Source organism: Podarcis cretensis (assembly GCF_951804945.1).
Source record: "Podarcis cretensis genome assembly, chromosome: 7".
Classification (NCBI taxonomy): domain Eukaryota; kingdom Metazoa; phylum Chordata; class Lepidosauria; order Squamata; family Lacertidae; genus Podarcis; species Podarcis cretensis.
The window spans coordinates 71,726,975-71,746,358 of NC_137176.1; the positions used below are offsets into that span (position 1 = coordinate 71,726,975).

Sequence of the window (19,384 nt, forward strand, 5' to 3'; positions counted from 1 at the left end):
TGGGTGGTGGAACGGCGCAGGCTTTAAAAAGCCTGTGCGTATAAAGCAATGACAAAACAGCAAAAGGCAGATTGGAACGTTGGTTATGCTGAGTGTTCTGTGTGGCTGGAGGAAACAGAAGTGCAAAATTTGGGAGGCCTCTTTTGGGTGTCTTGTTGCAGCAAAGGCTCAAGCATGATTTGCAGGCCAAAGACCTCCAGTTTAATCCCTGTCATTTCCAGTTTAAAAGATTGCTAGTAACATGGCATGGGAAGGTACAAGATTTCAATGACTGGCTGCTGAATCATTTTTAGGTCTGGCAGAAGGGGGAGGTTGGTACGTGGCCTGCTGAGCCAGGAGAGCTTGGCATAAGGACCTCTCTGCTTATCTAACCCCGTCAGCTGATGCAAGTGGGATTTATACTTATCTGCCCTATGTTATAGTGTGCCAGGTTGAACTGATTGCCATTCGGGAACAAGAGGGAATTATCCTCAAGCTCGGAATAGGTGTTTGGGGATAGTGCTATGGGGCTAATGAAGGACTGGCATCAGGACCTGGAACTCCCTTGCAGCTGCTGCTGCTGTTGCTCTGCCTACTCCCCCCCCCCCAATTTTCTAGTTGCCATGTCAATTTCCCACAATACCTTCAGCCCAGCTCTAGGGCTTTTTGGGAAATTAAACAGGTGGCTAGACTCAGCTGCCTAGTGCTGCTCCTGTGATTTGAACCTCCAGAGCTGACAGAAGAGGAGACCCACCGGATGACACTTTGCCCGCCACCCCCTCAAACCTGGAACTGAGGGGGAAGAACTGTCTTATACTGAGTCAGACCAGTAGTCCATCTAGTTCAATATTGCCAACACTGAACTGACTGCAGCTCTCTTGTGTTGCAGGCATGAGTCCTATCTGGAAACGATGGGGATTGAACCTGTAACTTTTTGCATACAAAGTTTTGTTTTGTTTTGTTTTGCAAGCTCTGTCACTGAATTGCAACCCATTTCTTTAAAGCGTCCTTTCTCAACCTTGGGTCCCCAGGTGTTGTTAGACTACAACTCCCATCATCCCTTATCACTGGTTGTGCTAGCTAGGAATGATGGGAGTTGTAGTCCAACACCTGGGGACCCAGGGTTAAGAAAGGATGCTCTAAAGATATGGTTAATGAATTAGAGCTTTTTTTCCGTACAGTGCAGAATGCAGAGATGGAGGAGCAGAATACTTGGGTTGACATTGGGCAAAACAAGCATCGAGGTTTCATAGAAAGGGTTAGCCAATTTTGGTTTTTTCTCCTTGCAGATGCAGGCAGGTTGGCCAGAGTCAACCCTCATTGGTGTGACATGCTATCAGATGATCCTCCCTCAATGTGATAAATTTATTCTGTTTTTGCTATCTCATCAAACTGGTTCTGTGAAGTAACTACTTGTGGGTTTAAGTTTTTCACTGGAGGAAATGCACTTCAGATATCCACCCCCCCCCCGCCAACAGACTCCAAAGAAATAGATGGGACAGCTTGCAAAATGGGATCCCGAGAACTCTGTTATATATCTTATACACTCCCTTGGTACCCTCAAGAACTAAAGTATTTCTAATAGACATCCAGACATTTGTCTGCTTTAGTAGTACAGCCCAAGTTCTTTCCTTTTGCGTTGAATTTTTTGCTCCTCAGCAGGTGAATTTCCCATTACTTCCTCTTAGAGCTGGTTGTGCTGAGCAATCAACTTTCCTCTCTCCCCTAAAGAAACCATTTATCCAAGAAGCAATTATAAGAATCTCAGGTGTTCCAGAGAGCAGGGTATTTGAGTTCAGCAACATAACTAGTGCTTAACTTCCAATTACAACAAAACAGGAAGGGATTTAAATAACACCTGCTGTTGTGTGATTGGACAATGAAATTTCCTTTGCTGCCTCCCATGTGTGTGTCAGGTAATTTACTCCCCAAAGGGGAAATAAGGCAAAAACTCCGTGTATGTGTGTGTATTTATTCCCAGTGACTGCTATCTCAAATTTCTCCCACGCAGTACATCTTAGGGAGCAGTCAAAGCCACAGAGCAAAGATAGGCTTTGCCCTCCCATGTCCAATCCCCATTCCCCAAATTAGGACTTGCAGATACATTTCTGCTTCAGCTGCATTGACTGAAGGTAACAACAGAATGTCTGAGAAAATATTGGAGGCAACTGGAGCAGGTAACCCATTGATCCCAGAAGGCTGTTTTTAATGCCAGTCGTCAGGACTGGGGCATGTGAAGTGTTAAACAAAGAGTGCTTCTGTGCATAGGCAAAGTGCCCATATATCTCCATTGAGCAACCAGAATCAGTCACTATATATCAATATGAAAGGGCATGTCTACTAGGTATCAGGTGTGTTTAAAGTGAGTGCAAGCCTTCCAGTGCTAAACTATCTAGCAGATTCTTGCAGACTTGGGTCATAAGTCTAGAGTAGGCTTCACCAGCATGGATGATGTAGTGGTGCAGCAGTTAAACTGCTAGCACATTTGCAAAGCTAAGCAGGGTCCGGTCTGGTTTCCAATTGGGTGGGGGGCCACATGTTGAGATTCCTGCATTGCAAAGGGGTTGGACGATATGACCCTCAGAGGTCCCTTCCACCTCTACAATCCTATGATTCCTATGTTGTTCAACTACATGTTCCCTCATCCCTAACCCTTCCATGCTAACTCAGACTAAGGGGAGTTGTGGTCAAAAATGTATGGAGGGTATCAGGTTGGCAGGATGATACTCTTGGAAGAATTTCCATGCTGGGAAGGGTCCATTTAATCCAGTGCTCTGTGGCCCACCAGATATTGCAAGGAAATTGCAATGTGGTGTGATGGAGTTAGCAATGCCCTACTACTCTAGTGGTGGTGGTTGCTTTTGGGGAGGTTCCCCAGAATGCCCCAAGTGCTGTATTGTTCCAGGGTGAAAGTCATAATGTGGTGCTCATGGGTACACCCACAAAGGTCTTCTCTGGGGCCCATAGGGACCATTTGCCCCCCTACTCCCATTGAAATTATGCTTAAAATAAGCCTTTGAGTGTAGTGCTTTGAATGTTAGTGCAAGGGTTTTTGCCTGTGCAATGGAAAGTCCCTTCTCCCTGTGTGCACCCACTAAATCTGTTCTGGGGTTCACCCAACCCTCCAGAGCAGATTTGGGGGAGGATGTGGGATGCCTGCTATGGAGGAGCAGAGGCAAGGTCTATGGTGAATTGCAAATCCTTGCGCTAACAGATTAAGTGCATTGGAAACCATCATTTGTAGCCAATACATTTTTTTCCTAAGCCTGTGTTTGTGTGGCTGTACTGCGTGTATGTTTCCAGCGTGTGTGCACACATGTGGTTGTGAGTGAAAGGTTGATGTGTGTGAGACCAACAGTTTCTCTGGTTTGCAAATGTGTTCCCAGGCATGGAGTAAGGGGAGATAACAGCCTACAATGACAGCTGCCAATTCTTCATTGGAATATTGTAATGTCTAGTGAATTCTGGGCAAATGAGATATGAATGGGACAGTGAAAACAAACCCATTCATATCTATTCACTCATTTGTTACTCATTCCTTTTGACGGAAGTTGAACCAAATGGGCTCCATTCAGGTTTCCTCCCCCCCCTCCCCAAATCACACGCCTGCAGAATTCACTGCCGCAGGATGTGACGATGGCCACACACTTAATATGGTTTCAAAATGACATTAGGGAAATTTATAGAGGTAAAGTTTACCAAGGGAAAATCTTTAAGATACCTAAAGGACTTTCCAGGTTGAAAGAGGAGTATCCCACTGGGCATCGATGGGGGGTGGGGTGGGTGCAGTGTGGGGTTTTGTGTCTCCATGTCCTGTTGTCTGTTTCCAATAAGCATCTGGTTCTCCACTGGTGTCTGTTTGAATAGGTGAGGTGTGGGGAACCTTTGGCCCTCCAGATGATGCTGAACTACAACTCTCACCCACACCAGCAAGCATGGCCAGGAGCCAAGCATGATGGGAGTTGCAGTTCAGCAACATTTAGGGGGCCAAAGGTTCCCTATACTTTGAACAGACAGAGCTTTAGTTTGATCCAGCATGGTTCTTACATCCTTACCTAAGGCTGTCTCAGCTACTGTGTATGTTTAAGCATTCCTTTAAGCATTCTCCAAATCACACATCTCTTGCAAGCTGGTTGTCAAAGGTACCCTACTGGTTTAAGCAATTGCCTAGAGCAGGTTTGACTCAGTAGTTAAGCGACTGTTAATATCCTGTAGGAGACTTGAAACACACAGAGATCCTGGAAGGAATTTCACTGCTGAGTTGCAATGCTTCTGCTTTGTTGACTTTGAAGCATCATGCATCAGGTATTTCATAGGAGGAAGCAATGCTCACGCCAACTTCTTTTTAATATTTTTCTTTCACTTCTCTTGTGCAGAAAAATTCCGACAAATTCATATTCAACCATGGGGAGATTGTGGACAATAAGACTTCCTTCAGCAGTCCTCTCTTTGAGCATGCCTGTATTCCCAGACCAAATGTTCCCCACTCAGCAACTTGGATCCAACTGGGTGTCATCATCTTCTTTTTAACAGTGCTTGGGCTGTGCGTCTCTACGTTTACGCAACTTAAAATCCTAGTGGCAACATCATTCTATCCTAGCACAGACGTGCAACGGATAAAGTATCTGCACTCAAAATTACTAAAGAGAAGATCAAAGCTCCCCAAGAGGAATGAGAAGAGGAAGCTGAATTCGTTTGCAACGGTAAGTTACAAACAGCATGGAATGTGGGGCTAGCTTGGAAGCTAAATCTTAAAGCTTGATCCTAGAAACCAAACTGAAACCAAAGTCAGAGCACAAGCCTATCTGTAGTTTCTGGCAATGGTGATGATTTGCTCACTCTCTTTGCCTATACATGGGGAAAGGGAAATCTTGATATATTTTTTTAATGGATTTTATGAACTACCATAGAAGCCAAACATCCCACGCTATTCTGGTAGCACATCTGCTGTGAAAGTAATGCTTGGACTCACTTCAGGTGCTGTTTGCAGAACCCCACTTCTGCTGTGACACAAGGGCTTGCCTCTCTGACCACAGCAGGGTTAAGCTTCAAACCCAATCCATGACTACAAAGGAAGGCAGGCCTTTCCCAATTATTCAGTTGCCGCAGTTGCAGCTTGCTTTCCAATGCCATATGCTGCATACAGCAGCAGGTGCAGTAAAGGCAGACATGGTTTGCCCAAAATGTCCTGACAGGCCCTAAGTAGGCCCACACAGCAGTCCCCTGCCACTGGTCTAGAAATTTCCTTTTCCCTCAAAGAAAGGATGTGTTGGGAGTAAAGCAACCGCACTGAGTGGTCGAGGGAGGTGACAGATAGAAAGGACACCTATTTGCCCCTCGTTGATTCCTTTTGGAGTAATTTCCTGTAGGTTGTTCTCTTGGGCTTTTCCCCCCTTCCTGCTTCTTTTCCAAATTAGTGGCCACATGAAAGCTTGTACTTGGAATGGCTTTGTTCTGGGAGTCTCTCATGCTAGCTCTGGGAGGCTCCTGCAAGATCTCTGACAGCCCTGCAAGATCTCGTGAGACCTTCCCAGAGAAATTATGTGAAATTAAAAGCTTTTTCTGCACAGGAAAACCTGGCACGGAAGAAGTTTTAAAGCCGTCAGACTTGCATGCGTTTAATTTTTGTGATTGGCCACCAAGTGCATAAAGCTGCAATCACACAAGTTAAATGTGTGCTAATTATGAGTCAACTATATATACACCAAACTCCATTTGGATGAAGGGGAGTGGATGTTTAGCTACCACCTTGCTTGAGACGGGTGCTAAGCCACTCGCCTGCCCCCACTTCTTCAGAGAGGAAATAAAAATTTAGCTCCCCCTTCTTGTTCTAGACAGAGAAAGATGGTAGAGAGGGCACCTGCAAATTCATTGTAGGCACTCACTTGTAAATATATTTCCTCTCTTCCTCAGTTACATTTCTGGTTCCCAATCCTCCAGGCAATGAGGAGTTCAAGGAAGAAACAAACAGAGGTGGCAAAAGTCGGCAGCGTTTAGCAACATAAAGAAAATCTCTATGATTTTATGGTTTTACAAGTGAATAAACGGTCTGATGCATTTGATTTTTCTTACATTCATTCACTTTTCACCTCTGACTCTCACCTTGTCATTCAGCTTTGAAGTCATCAAGCTGTACAGACTTGTCGGTCTGACACCCTAAGTGATACCACTGCATAATTCACATATTTCTTTCTGTACCTGCCTCCTCCCTTGCATCTTCTAGTAGGAGAGCTCAGAATTATTCGCTTTCTTTCTCTTTTCTTTTCTGCTGCCTTTGTCTGATCTTTGCCAATGTTCTTTTCTGTGGGTGGATTTGCCCCCCCCCCCGCCTGGCACTATATATCTATCATCACCCAAGTGTCATCAGTCCCTCCAGCCACCTTCCACTTCATGTTTTATTTTTCACAGATGAAAGAACTCTAGCTTTCGATTCAACATGAACGATGCAAATTTGAAACGAAGGGTTTTAGTTATTCAGAACCAATTAGGATTACTGGGTTTCTTTCCTAATGTTGCTTCTAGTGGTGCTGTGACCTCATTCCACACACACAAACTCACTCCATCCTTGTGTACACCAGTGACGCTGCCTATACAGAGGCCCTTCTGACTCACTCATTCCACCCACATTCTAAAAATGCAGGACTTCCTCTCCTTCCTCATTTTTTTAAAGGGAATGAGATGTTGAATTTGATGTGGGGAAAAATCCCCTAAATCAGATCAGCTGCAGTTTGAAAAATTAATGAAGGCCTGACCCAGTTGTCTTGGGATGGCAATCAAAACTGGCAAGGTCCGGAACACTGACACTCCTGAAGTATGACCTATATGTAATGTGCAGAATGCCTGGAGGGTTGCTTGTTTATTTTTCTCCTTTGCTTTGCTACAAAATCCAAAGACTGTGAGTAACTCATTTCCCCAGAGAAACTGCTCCAGACTTGCGTTTTGCCACGACCATGGTTGAACTCTTCATTTCTATGGTGGTAGCGTGAATTTCTGCAGATAGAAGGGTGGAGGGTTCATGCGCACCAAGATTGAGACACTAGGACAGTAGTAGGGGGAGCCGAGTATTCATCTTCATAGGTGGGACAACAGAGTAGATAATCCCTTAGTGGTACAGTGAATAATGTGGCCTGTGTTAAATCCCAGGTATGTCTAGCTGCAGGATTCTAGAATTGGGAGTTATCAGCCATTATGAAGCTTATTTGTATTGAATCAAGCAATTGCTTGATTATGTTAATTTGAAGTGATAGCCAGGGCATGTGTACTAATAGATTGATATTTTCTTTTGCAAGTTAGATCAGCCTCAGATGAGCTCCGATGGTGCTGTGCCAATGACCCCAACCCAAAACAAAATGAATCAAAGTGCCAATAATCTACCTACAAACTGAAGCACATGACTATCCACATACAATTGTGGTAATAGCTTTATCACAGTAGGAGACTTCTGTGATGACTGGTGCAAGGCTGACTGCTTTCCAGTTAGATGTCTTAATCATGAGGATTACTACATAATACAGAGATGGGACTGGGGCAGGGCAACCCCCCCCCTCCATGTCCTCATATAAAATCACAATGGACCTCAGGAAAGGTTTGCATAGTAATATAAATGCACTTATTTATACCGCATTTATATTGCATTTATATTATACTAATAGAAATGCACTTATTTATATAAATATAAAATGTCTGTAAACCTTCAAAAGAGGTAGCAATGGTAAAAATTGTAGAGGAAAATAGTCATTTATGAATTGAGATAAAATGCTGGTGCATCATACAGAAATCAAAATTGCAGACTAATAGGATTCCAGAGTAGGTTGCAGAAGCAGGGCGAACAGAATTATTTTCATCTGGTTTTTTGACCTAGAGAGACAAGAGGAAGAAAACATGATGCAATCCTTCCAAAGGAGGAAGAGAGGCAATAAGAATAAAGAGCTTATAAGAATTACTAACGGGTGGGATTCAACAAAGTGTGCAGCCACAGTTTCCCCATGATTTCTAGTCATGGGTCCAAGAGGTAGGGTGTGAGGTTTTGTTTTTTGGTCCTGTCACTTTCCTCGGGAAGACCTCTTTACGGTGGAGTTGGAACAATTGTCAATAGGATTTTCTGCAGATTGGCATTTGCTCTGATGTTGCAGTAAACAGGTTTTCTCAGGGGAAGCAGTGGGACAAAAATAAAACCCTTCTTGGACCTGTGACTAGAAATTGCGGGACAAACAAAAAACAGCTGTGGATGCCTCCCTAAAATGTTGCACAAGTGGAATGAGCTCTGTTCACACAAAGGCACAGTTCCATCTAAATCTGCCTCTGGAGGGTTGTGGGAACCCCTAGGGGGCGCAAGGGAAACCACTTAAGGCTTTGTTGAATTGCACCCATCGTTTCGTCACTCCTCTGCAGTACAGCTGTCTTCATGGCAGCTTCTACTAGATTCTAAACCTCCTTGGTGCAGAATCACAGACCTGAAAGACACTCATGGTTATAACCCAGACTGACCCCTCCCAACCCCCAGAACAATACTTTTCATGTGCGGGATGGGAATGCAGTGAAGGCAAGGGCCTTGGTGTGGACTTTCATCCCACAGGTTACTTGTGTGGGGCCAGAACTGCTTTGGGACCAGTCAGTTTCCAATGACCAAATGAGACACTCACATGTCAAAGATGAACTGTATTGTGGGAATTATTTTCCCTCAGCAGCAACTGCAATCACTTTGCCCACATATGGTGCTCGCTTGACAGGAACAGGCTGGCAAACCTGCAACGACATGTTTTGTTTTTATTCGTTTTATTTCACATTCTCCTTCCCTGCCCACCCCCACCCCACCTCAAGAAACTTGTCAAACCCATGGGTGGAATTCACATGCTTGCAAAGTCCACCTTCATGGGGTGTTTACTTGGAATGCCCCTCTCCTGGAGATTTGTCAAAGCTTGGACCTGAGGCCTTTGAGGGGAGACAGATAAGATTTTCAAGATTTGACTGCCTTGAGCAGCAAAAATCCACCCTCTTTCCAGCAGTCTTAATGCATCCCGTGCCCCATTGCTTGACACTTCCTGGCCACACTGAGATCTGTTGTCCTGTTGTCTTTTTATTTCAGACCATTCCGGTTTTAAGGGGAATGGATTGTTTTAAAAGCTGGCAGAGAGACATTTCAAGGTTCATTTGGAATGGGAAGAAACCTAGAATAAAACAAACTGCTCATACTGAAAGGATAGAGGAGGTTTTGCCCTATATACCATAAGGCAACAGGTCTGGCCTGCATCCATGAATGGATGATACTAAAAGATACAGACTTGCTGGATATAGAGGGTTTTGGCAACCACTATGGTTGGCATGCCTACCTAGCTTATGATAAGGTGAAAGTCCACAAAGGGTTTCTAAACCACATAATAAGAAAATCTTTATACAAATATGGAGTAAATATAGAGGACTATTAGAACCTAAAACCCCCCTGGTGGGCCTCACCCATAGAAGCTTCAGCTGTGAAGAAGAAAAATATGAAGGGCAACGTAGAACATGCTATTAGAAGAGAAAAGTAACAAATCAAAATTAAAGCACTTAGAAGAATTTCGTATATATTTGATTGGCTTCAATACTTCCAAATTAATGAAAGATTAGGCATGCCTAAACAAAAAGGGTTCGCTGAAGAAACATCTAGGTTAGAATAGAACTTAATTCAGCCCAAAGGGAAACATTTATCAAAGATGTACAACCTCCTCCTTGACTGGGAAGTCAAGGAGGAGGAGGTGAAATTGGTTATGGTACGCTGGGCTCAAGATACTGGACACAATATATACAGGTGAAACTCGAAAAAATAGAATATCGTGGAAAAGGAAGGAAGCACGAAGTGCTCCAAAATCTCCTGGAAGACAGCTGTGTTGACCCTGGACTTAATGAAGCACAGTGGACCAACATCAGCTGGTGACATGGCTCCCCAAATCAACACAGACCGTGGAAACTTCACACTGGACTTCAAGCATCTGGCATTGTGTGCCTCCCCATTCTTCCTCCAGACTCTGGGTCCTTGGTTTCCAAATGAGATGCAAAAGCTGCTCTCATCAGAAATGAGATTGACATATTTCGCTTTGCATGTCAGGAGTCTATCTCATATATTAGTTTCACCTTTTAAGTTGAATTACTGAAATAAATGAACTTTTCCACGATATTCTAATTTTCCGAGTTTCACCTGTATATGATTGAATGGGAAAGGCTTTGGAGGGAAGACATAAGGTTCACCGCATGTTACAATTTTAGAGAAAACGGATGAAGATGTTATACAGATGGTACCTCACTCTGGCCAAGTTTTACAAGAAAAGTTCAGATGTCTGTTGGAGATGTAAAAATGGGGTAGGTACCTTTATGCACATGTGATGGGATTGTAAGAGGATAAGAGAATTGTGGGATACTACATATAACAAACTCAAAAAGATTTTCAAATTCTCATTTAAAAAACAACCCTGAAGCTATGTCCATGGAAATTTTAAAAAATATCAGACCCCTTTTTATGTAAGCAACTGCAGTGGCTAGGATCTTAATAACAAAGAATTGGAAAGGTGAAGTATCCCCACAAAAATGGACTGGCAAGAGAAAATGATAGAGTATTTACAACTTGCAAAAATGACTGTGAGAATAAGAGGAAACTCAAAGCAGAAAGTTATTAAAGATTGGATAATATTTAAAGAATACATTAAACATTATTGTGATAATGCAAATCTCCTGAAAGACCCAGACTGAATCTTGAAACACAGAGAAATTATATAGCAAAAACTTTCATGTTAAATAATGGAAAAATAAAATAATAATGAAATGCGTACAATGAGGTGAATCGGAAGTCAAAAGTGTGTTATGTTAAATGGGAGATTGTATGTATTGTATTGCATTGTCTAAGTTATATGTAAATTGTTGTATAATAAAGGTTATTTTAAAATTAAAAGAAAAAAAGAGATCTGTTGTCGTGCAGCCAAAGTTACGGCTGCATTAGATTTATGTACAAGATCTTAGCTCATATGGCCTCATGATGATTCTTGAACATGTTCCCTTGCCACATGTTTCTTCTCCCTTTCCCTGCATTATGTGCATTACGAGCCCTCTGTTCATTAAGCCACACTCCTTATTATGACTTGATATTACTGTCCTCAAAAACATGCTTTAAATAGTTAAGAACAGAGGCCTGCTGAGATACCACAGTAAGAAATTCTATGTTTTTAAACCTATGCATGTTTATCAGCACCAGAGTGGCAGCAGGGCCCTCCTGGTGGTGGTGCTGTACTTTTAGTCAAAGGAGAGAGATTCCTACAATCATATTATGCATAAAGACTTACAGAATTACTATTATCATACACACCTGATCCCGCTGCCTGATCCGTTTGTAGACATATTCAGGGAATGGCTCACGGGGAATATATCTCCCGTCTCCTGCTGCAACGTGGAACACGCCGTTTTGGTAAACCACCTTGCCTCGCGAAATGGTCACCACTGCTACCCCATGGCAGACTATGCCTTCAAATATGTTGAAGTCGATGGCTTGGTGGTGAGTCTTTGCTGAGATCGTCCTGTATTGGAAAGAACATGAAACAATGATGCAAACTGTCACCATGGCTGTTTTGAAATCAGCAAATTTTTGATTCCGCTGAGATTCTTTGAAGTCTAAGGAAAACATGGAATTGTGACAAAGGCAGCAATCATTAGAAACTCTGCCTTAGTAGTAAGCTACACTGGAACAAGCAGTGCTCACTTCCAAGTGTTTAGGGTGGTCTTTTAAATCACAAATTTGAAGCAAAATCTACTGGAAAACATAAATTGGAGCTGAACAAGAGTTTTCCTCTTTTAGGGAAGAAACTCCGCTTAGCTCTCATTAACTTCTATGTAAAAAAGCTTCTGCAGAGAAATGCCTGGTTGAGCTGCCATTGGACTATATTCTTTAGAAGCAACCAAAAACAATACAACTGCCAGCGGTTCATTGAGTAGTTACAAATGATTTAAGAGGAAGGATTTCCCCAAAAATAGAGAAAAGTGCAATCTCATTTTTAATAGCAAAATTTGGGATGGGGGTGGGAGAGAGAGAGAGAGAGAGAGAGAGAGAGAGAGAGAGAGAGGTGATTCCTATACAGTGGTACCTCAGGTTAAGAACTTAATTCGTTCTGGAGGTCAGTTCTCAACCTGAAACTGTTCTTAACCTGAGGTACTACTTTAGCTAATGGGGCCTCCCTCTGCTGTCACGCTGCCACCACACGATTTCTGTTCTTATCCTGAAGTAAAGTTCTTAACCCGAGGTACTATTTCTGGTTTAGCAGAGTCTGTAACCTGAGGTACCACTGTAACTCCTGTTCTCTTAAAATGCAGCAAGCATCACCTGCATCTGTTGAGGCCACCAGGTTATTTATTGCTTATTTCTTTCTAGGAATGCGTTCGCTCCTCAATGCTTTTTGCATTTTAATTTCACCTAAGCAGCAGATATTACGAAAACACTGCTTTTCCATATTTATGTATTCATTCTAAATATTTGTGTATCGTCCTTCAAAAGAAAGATAAAGTCTTTCTCTAGGGCAGCTTACAGCAACAATGCAATATGAAAAACAAAGAAAACAATATAGGTGCAAAAGCAGCATTAAAACCAATCACTGGAAGCTAAACGGTCTCAAATCCCCACTCGACCGTGGGCCAGTCACTGCCTCTCAGCCTAACCTACCTCACAGGGTTGTTGTGGGGATTAAATGAGGAGAGGTAGAATAAGGTGGAATAAAAGTGCAATCAATCTGAACCAGTAAGAGTAAGATCTGAGGAGTGGAAATGCTCCTGTGACTTACCTTTAAACCGGTGACATGAGATTTTATTATTTATTGAATTTATATACCACCCTATACCCAGTCTCAGGACACGGGTGGCACTGTGGGTTGAACCACGGAGCCTAGGTCCCTGCTCCTGCCAACCTAGCAGTTCGAAAGCACGTCAAAGTGCAAGTAGATAAATAGGTACCGCTCTGGCAGGAAGGTAAACGGCGTTTCCATGCGCTGCTCTGGTTCACCAGAAGCGGCTTAGTCATGCTGGCCACATGCCCCGGAAGCTGTACGCCGGCTCCCTCAGCCAATAAAGCAAGATGAGCGCCGCAACCCCAGAGTTGGCCACGACTGGACCTAATGGTCAGGGGTCCCTTTACCTTTATTACCCAGTCTCAGGGGTGTGCAGAGAATAAAATATAAATATAAAACCTTAAAATAAAAACAACCCAATAACTCACAACCCCCCAAAACCACATTTTAAAAGGGGACTGGATCCTCACATTATTTAAAGTAAGACATATTTACTTGGCATGACTCAGGATGTCCCAGGAACACACTATGTCTTTTGTTATGTAGTGACACTGCTCCAAGCCCAGACCCTCTGTGAAAAAGCCCTTTCAGAATCAAGGTGAGGTTTAATAATACAGCATTTTCTATAAATGGGTATGCACTGCACCTTAGTTTTAGTCATCTTTTTATAACACAAGGGTTTGCATGCGAGATCCAACTGCATACTGGTATAATTCAGATTGTGCAAATAAAGGGAATTTGGCACCCCCTTTCCCCAAAATTGGACTTTTTGTAGTAAAAAAGAAATGCGCCCGAAATGTGGGATAACAGTTGCTTAAAACTCTGTATATGTCCCCACAAACAAATCACAATGAATGCTAAATAAACCTCCCTATGAACTTTGTGCAAACAAATCGGGATGAATGCTCAGTAAATAGGTTGTCTGGAAGTGACCTTGCAGGTTGTTCCACGCCACGGATTTTCAGATGCCCTACTTCTGTAGACAGCTGCAGGAGATGGCTTTATCTCAGGCAGACTCTCCTTTCCTCCCTCTACACTCACCCTTTCACATTTTCCTTGGCTTTGAACTATGTGTGTTATTTTGCAATGGAAGTTGTCAGAACTCCTCAGCAGAAAGGCACTCACCAGAGTCTTTCCAAAAGAGGAAGATTCCCCCCCCTCTATTTTTAAACCAAGTGCATTCACAAAACTGCAGGGAATCAATGGTTGTGCAGAGGGGTGTTTGCCCTGAAGGCAGATGATGAGCCACTGCTGTTAAAACTGCTTGCCATATTTGACAAGAGGATGACTTTTTACCAACTAACCACATCTACCAAGAGTCTAACGTAAAGCTGCGACCATATCCCCACCTGTCACAGCAAGCCTGAGTTCAGCACTGCCATTTTATCCCTTCCTAACAGCTGTGTCTCCTTCCCCTTTTACGTATCTCTCTCTCTGGCATGTCCATGATCTCACTCACCTCTGAGTCTTGTGAGATGGGAAAAACTGCTACTTTGCATGTGATCTTCCAGATTCTTTCATCCCCCCCCCCCCCCATCACAAAACTGGATCTCTAAGATTCCGCCTTACAATCCTGTATTGGGCAACTACCCAACTCAAGCCTCTTCCCTCCATCACTGCAATAGTAATTAAGGACATGCTCCAAGCAACAGGCAGGTAAGTTAGCCTGTGCAATGCGGCATTGCACCTCCCTGCCCCATGTCTCTGTAAAGTTGCATTTTAAGCTACGAAGCCATTTTATTGCTTTTAAATCATTGTTTATTGGCATGTTGTGACATTTAAACCTTTTATTCTTTTATAAGTAAATGTTGCCATTGCAACTAGTGTGCTTATTGCTAGCTCTCTGGAGCAAGAACCTTAGTATTGATTGTTCCTAAATCCCCTTCATTCCCCCTCCTCGCAATAAGCAAAGTAAGCAGAGCAAGTGCGATCCTGTCTCTCTCTGTGCATGCTGTTTTCTGCTGTAAAGATACCAAGAATAGTATTAATTCTACAAAATTAGCTTTTTCTTGAATATGTGTGTTCATACACACATGTGTGTACAAACACACTAGCAGATTTCACAGCAAAATGCACTCTGCACCTGCTCAGGAACCCTCCCATCATTTCTTCCTCCATATGTTCCAAGGTTAAGCCTGCTAAAATCAGATGCCAGAACTGAGCCCTGATCAATCTTGCTCCAAAGATAGCTCTAGCGGGAGGAAGAACTGTTCTTTATTTAAGAGGCTTGGAGGATGTAACCTATTAACCCAAACCATCACCGTTAAATGCAGGCTCGTCTCTTGGGGGTGCCGGTTATATACCCCTCTAGGCCTGAAGAGGTAAAAGGAAAAGCAAGAAAATGAACCAGTCTTCTCTTACATCCATCAAATTTGTCAATAGTTCTCAACCACCCTGATAAAAAACCAAAACCCAATACAGCAGCAATTCTGAAACACAATTTTTAACTCTGTGAACAAAAGTCATTCATTCTCAGTGCGGACAGGACCCAATTCAGATCTATTATTTATTTACCTCTGAGCTTTAAAGATGGACTGAAGGTCATGGGAACCCTGCTCCAAATGGGAATGTACTTCATGCTTACAGGAACACTTTTAGTTTACCAAAGGTCCACTCATTTACCTCTCAAGGCTGCTGCAGCTGCTTATCCCTCACAATTTATAACCCTCAGTCAAGGAACTGCTGCAGCTCATCTGCCTGGTGGCAAAGGCGGCAGAGGGTGTTTGGGACCGAGCCATCCTCCCTTCCACTCAGAGCTCTTGCCTGTCACAAATTAGGAGTCCTCAGCTAAGGCGGCACTGAAGCCCTCCAGCTTACCTGCTTGGAATTCTGGGAATAGAAAGCCACTGCCCTGAAGGTCAAAGGTGAGGTTTTGACATGTGCCACACTGCCCACTGATATTAGGCAATATGTACCAACAAGTTGGGGGATCTCAGCCTTGTCAGATGGACCTTGGAGCATTTCCCTGCTTTGTCCCTCCTTCAAGTACACATGGGAGCTGGGCACAAAATGGTGGCTCATGGAGCAGATCCATCTGCGTTCCTTACAGCAGGACAACCTGAGCGCAGAACCTAAGTGGAAATTTGCATTTGACCTGTCATCATGCCATGAATCTATGTGCTAAGTTGCCTCACACATTTGCATAAAAATAATGATCAGGCTTAGTTCATTCATCTGCCTGAAGTGCTCCTGAATAAAACACAAGCCTTGATATAGTGAACAGACCCTTTTGTCATTTTGTAGCTTTCCTCGTTTGCCTTGGTGCCCCTGCTTTTCAACCAAAACAGACTTTCAAAGCAGCTTAAAATCAGAATCCAAAGTAAAGGTACATTAGGGATTCATGGAGTCCAGATTCCAGGCTCCTTCCTCTGGAAGTGGGCAGAATGTGTTACAGGTAGGGCAAGGGGCAGGAAACTCAGGCCCAGGACATTCCCAGGGGAACTGAAGGAGGCAGTGGCGCACCCGCTCTTAAAGAAAACATCATTAGATCCCTTAGATCTATCCAATTACCGCCCGGTTTCGAATCTTCCATTCCTGGGTAAGGTGATTGAGAGAGCGGTTGCTGAACAGCTTGGTAGGTTTCTGGATGAAACATTGGCTCTGGATCCATGCCAGTCCGGCTTCCGTGCTGGTCATGGGACCGAGACGGCTCTGGTCGCCCTAACAGATGATCTCCGCAGGCAGCTGGATCGAGGCGGGTCGGGGCTGCTGATTCTTCTAGACCTGTCAGCAGCCTTCGACATGGTCGATCGCGAACTCCTGGACCACCGCCTTGCCGACGTGGGGATCCAGGGCACAGTCCTTCAATGGCTGCGCTTGTTTCTCTCTGGTTGGGGACAGAGGGTGGCGCTTGGGGGGGAATTGTCATCCCGCCACTCCTTGGTGTGTGGAGTGCCCCAGGGCTCTCCCCGATGCTTTTTAACATCTTTATGCGCCCCCTTGCCCAGCTTGTCCAGAGTTTTGGGCTGGGCTGCCATCAGTATGCTGATGACACCCAACTCTATCTGTTGATGGAAGGCCATCCTGACTCGGCCCCAGACACACTGATCAGATGCTTGGAAGCTGTGGCTGGATGGTTACGTGTGAGCCGGTTGAAGTTAAATCCTTCAAAGACAGAGGTCCTCTGGCTGGGACGGGACGATATGGGATTGAGGGGGCAACTCCCATCTCTTGCGGGGGTGCAATTAGTGCCAGCACCGTCTGTTAAGAGTTTGGGTGTAATCTTCGATACCTCCCTCTCCATGGAGGCGCAGATTGCAGCTATAACAAAGGCGGCATTTTTTCATCTCCGCCAAGCTAAGCAGTTGGCTCCTTACCTCTCTCGCCCTGACCTAGCCACTGTGATCCACGTGACGGTCACCTCCAGACTGGATTATTGTAACTCGCTCTACATGGGGCTGCCCTTGAGACTGACCCAGAAACTCCAGCGGGTGCAGAATGCCGCAGTGAGACTCCTTACAGGGTCTTCGCTGCGAGATCACATTCATCCGGTGCTATACCCAGCTGCACTGGCTCCCGGTGGAGTACAGGATCAGGTTTAAGGTGCTGGTTTTAACCTTCAAAGCCCTATACGGCCTAGGGCCCTCGTACCTACGGGACCGCCTCTCCTGGTATGCCCCACAGAGGAACTTACGGTCTTCAAAAAAAACACCTTGAAGGTCCCAGGCCACAGAGAGGTTAGGCTGGCCTCAACTAGAGCCAGGGCTTTTTCGGCTGCGGCTCCAACCTGGTGGAACGCTCTGTCACAAGAGACAAGGGCCCTGCAGGACTTGACATCTTTCCGCAGGGCCTGCAAGACAGAGCTGTTCCACCAGGCCTTTGGTCAGGGCGCAGCCTGACTCCCTCCTTTGGCAATCTTTACAAAACTTTAGTTTATGGTTGCCATCAATTTTGATTTTAATTAATTTTTATAATGTTTTTATAATGTTGCACTGTTTTAGTGTTGTTAGCCGCCCTGAGCCCGGCTTCGGCTGGGGAGGGCGGGATATAAATAAAATTTATTATTATTATTATTATTAAATGCCTATCTAGCCCTCTCAAGGCCACACCCCTCACACACACACACACACACCCTTCCACAAGCACTTTTGCCTGGTGGGAATGTGTCCTTGACCTCTGATAATGCCTCTTGGCTGCTGAGGTAGAAGACAGTAGGGTGGGTGGGTATGGAAAGAATTTGCATTCATTTCTCCACCCACTTTCATCTTTGGCCCTGCCCACCATGTGCATGCAGCAATGGAAAGCTGTTCGGATGGGATTGTGGCCTTTGGTCTGAAAAAGATTCCCCATAACCGAGAGACCAACTAGCACAAGGATCAGATTTGGGGCCTAACAGTCCTCTACATTTCCCAAGGTACACTGTCTTAGGCAACGGCATAATTGCCACACTGTTCATTCTGGTCTTGCGCTCCTGTCACAATAGTTAATAATGCTTGGAGTTCGGGACCAGAGTATAATTATCTCCAGAACATCCTTAGGGAAGGGAACATATAAAATCCACTGGCACATTCAATTTATGGATTCAGAAACAATGCAAAGCGAGTCAAGAAACAAATAAACCCCAAGTGTATCATTAAAAAGTTGAGAGAGGTTTGTGTGGGTTTTTAAACTTGCGAACTATTTTTTAAATACAGAATTGGAATCACTGGGCAGTTTTCAGCCTGCACAGACAAGTGGATGAAGCTGGTTTACACCCAGATAACCACTGGTCCCTAAAGCCCAGAAATATCCACTGTAACTGGCAGCAGCCTTGCTTGCATACAGCACTAAGTCACAGTTAATGTCAACCATTGTTTGGTTAATAAACCATGGTTAAAGCTCAAGTCATCTCCCAGCCAATCATGCAAACCATGGCTTGCCAGGCCACAGCCTAGTTTCTCTTCCCATTGCCTTCTCCACATCTCCCCAATATCCCAAACATCTTCACAGTTCACTAGCAATTCCTCACTGGGCTCACAGCCTACTTACTATTGGCCAACTGCATAGAAGAGAGTGTGGAAACCCTGCTTGGACACTCTTGGCAACTGGCTCTTGCCTCTCCCACGACTTAGGCAGGGGGCTGTACTACTTTTGATAACTGAGCTCCTTTGTCTGGAGAAGGCAAGGATGATCACAGGACCTTGGGTGGAATTCAATCTCACTATTATGAACGTTCCACCTGTGTAAGCTTTTCAGTTTGCCAGATGGAATGATCTCCCACTTTCCTTCCCTGTGTGCTGTCCTTGACCCACCCACACCTAGTCACTTTCAGGGATGTATGGGGGTCGGAGAGCGGGGAAGGCTGTTGCACAAGCAGAAGTCCTAGAGCACTGCTTCCACCGACAGGGCTCTTCAGGTACAAATCTGCAAGTAAAGCACATGTCCTACCAACGAGGAATGACCATTTGCCAAAACTATTATAGCCTGCTCTTCATTTTAAAAATCTAACTCCAGAGTGAGTTACAGTATAATATGCAGTAACATAGATTACATGAAACCAGGAAGCATAAATGCCATAATAAAAGACAGCAGTCAGTGAGGCCAAAGCTGCCCAACTCCATGTCCAAGGTCAGTACAGGTTGGATCTGTGTAGAAAGGGCATTCTACACTTGGACTGCCAGCCTATTTTG

The 19,384-nt window shown here is 44.3% G+C and overlaps 2 protein-coding genes across 3 annotated transcripts in view; one reads left to right on the plus strand and one right to left on the minus strand.

Annotated features, from left to right (window-relative positions):
* Nucleotides 1-7,859, plus strand: part of DCSTAMP (dendrocyte expressed seven transmembrane protein) — a 47,437-nt gene extending 39,578 nt beyond the window's left edge. For both annotated transcript variants that reach the window (XM_079984398.1, XM_079984397.1), the window contains 2 exons: nucleotides 4,356-4,682; nucleotides 5,893-7,859. In XM_079984398.1, the coding sequence (XP_079840524.1) occupies nucleotides 4,356-4,682; nucleotides 5,893-5,976 (411 nt within the window). In that variant the 3' untranslated portion in view covers nucleotides 5,977-7,859. The remainder of the gene's footprint in view (nucleotides 1-4,355; nucleotides 4,683-5,892) is intronic.
* The window catches only part of DPYS (dihydropyrimidinase), a 52,449-nt gene continuing 40,762 nt past the window's right edge, over nucleotides 7,698-19,384 (minus strand). Inside the window, exons 8-10 of the mRNA XM_079984392.1 lie at nucleotides 11,312-11,519; nucleotides 8,622-8,724; nucleotides 7,698-7,836 (exon numbers count right to left, since the gene is read on the minus strand). Coding sequence (XP_079840518.1) covers nucleotides 8,650-8,724; nucleotides 11,312-11,519 — 283 coding nt within the window. The 3' untranslated portion in view covers nucleotides 7,698-7,836; nucleotides 8,622-8,649. The remainder of the gene's footprint in view (nucleotides 7,837-8,621; nucleotides 8,725-11,311; nucleotides 11,520-19,384) is intronic.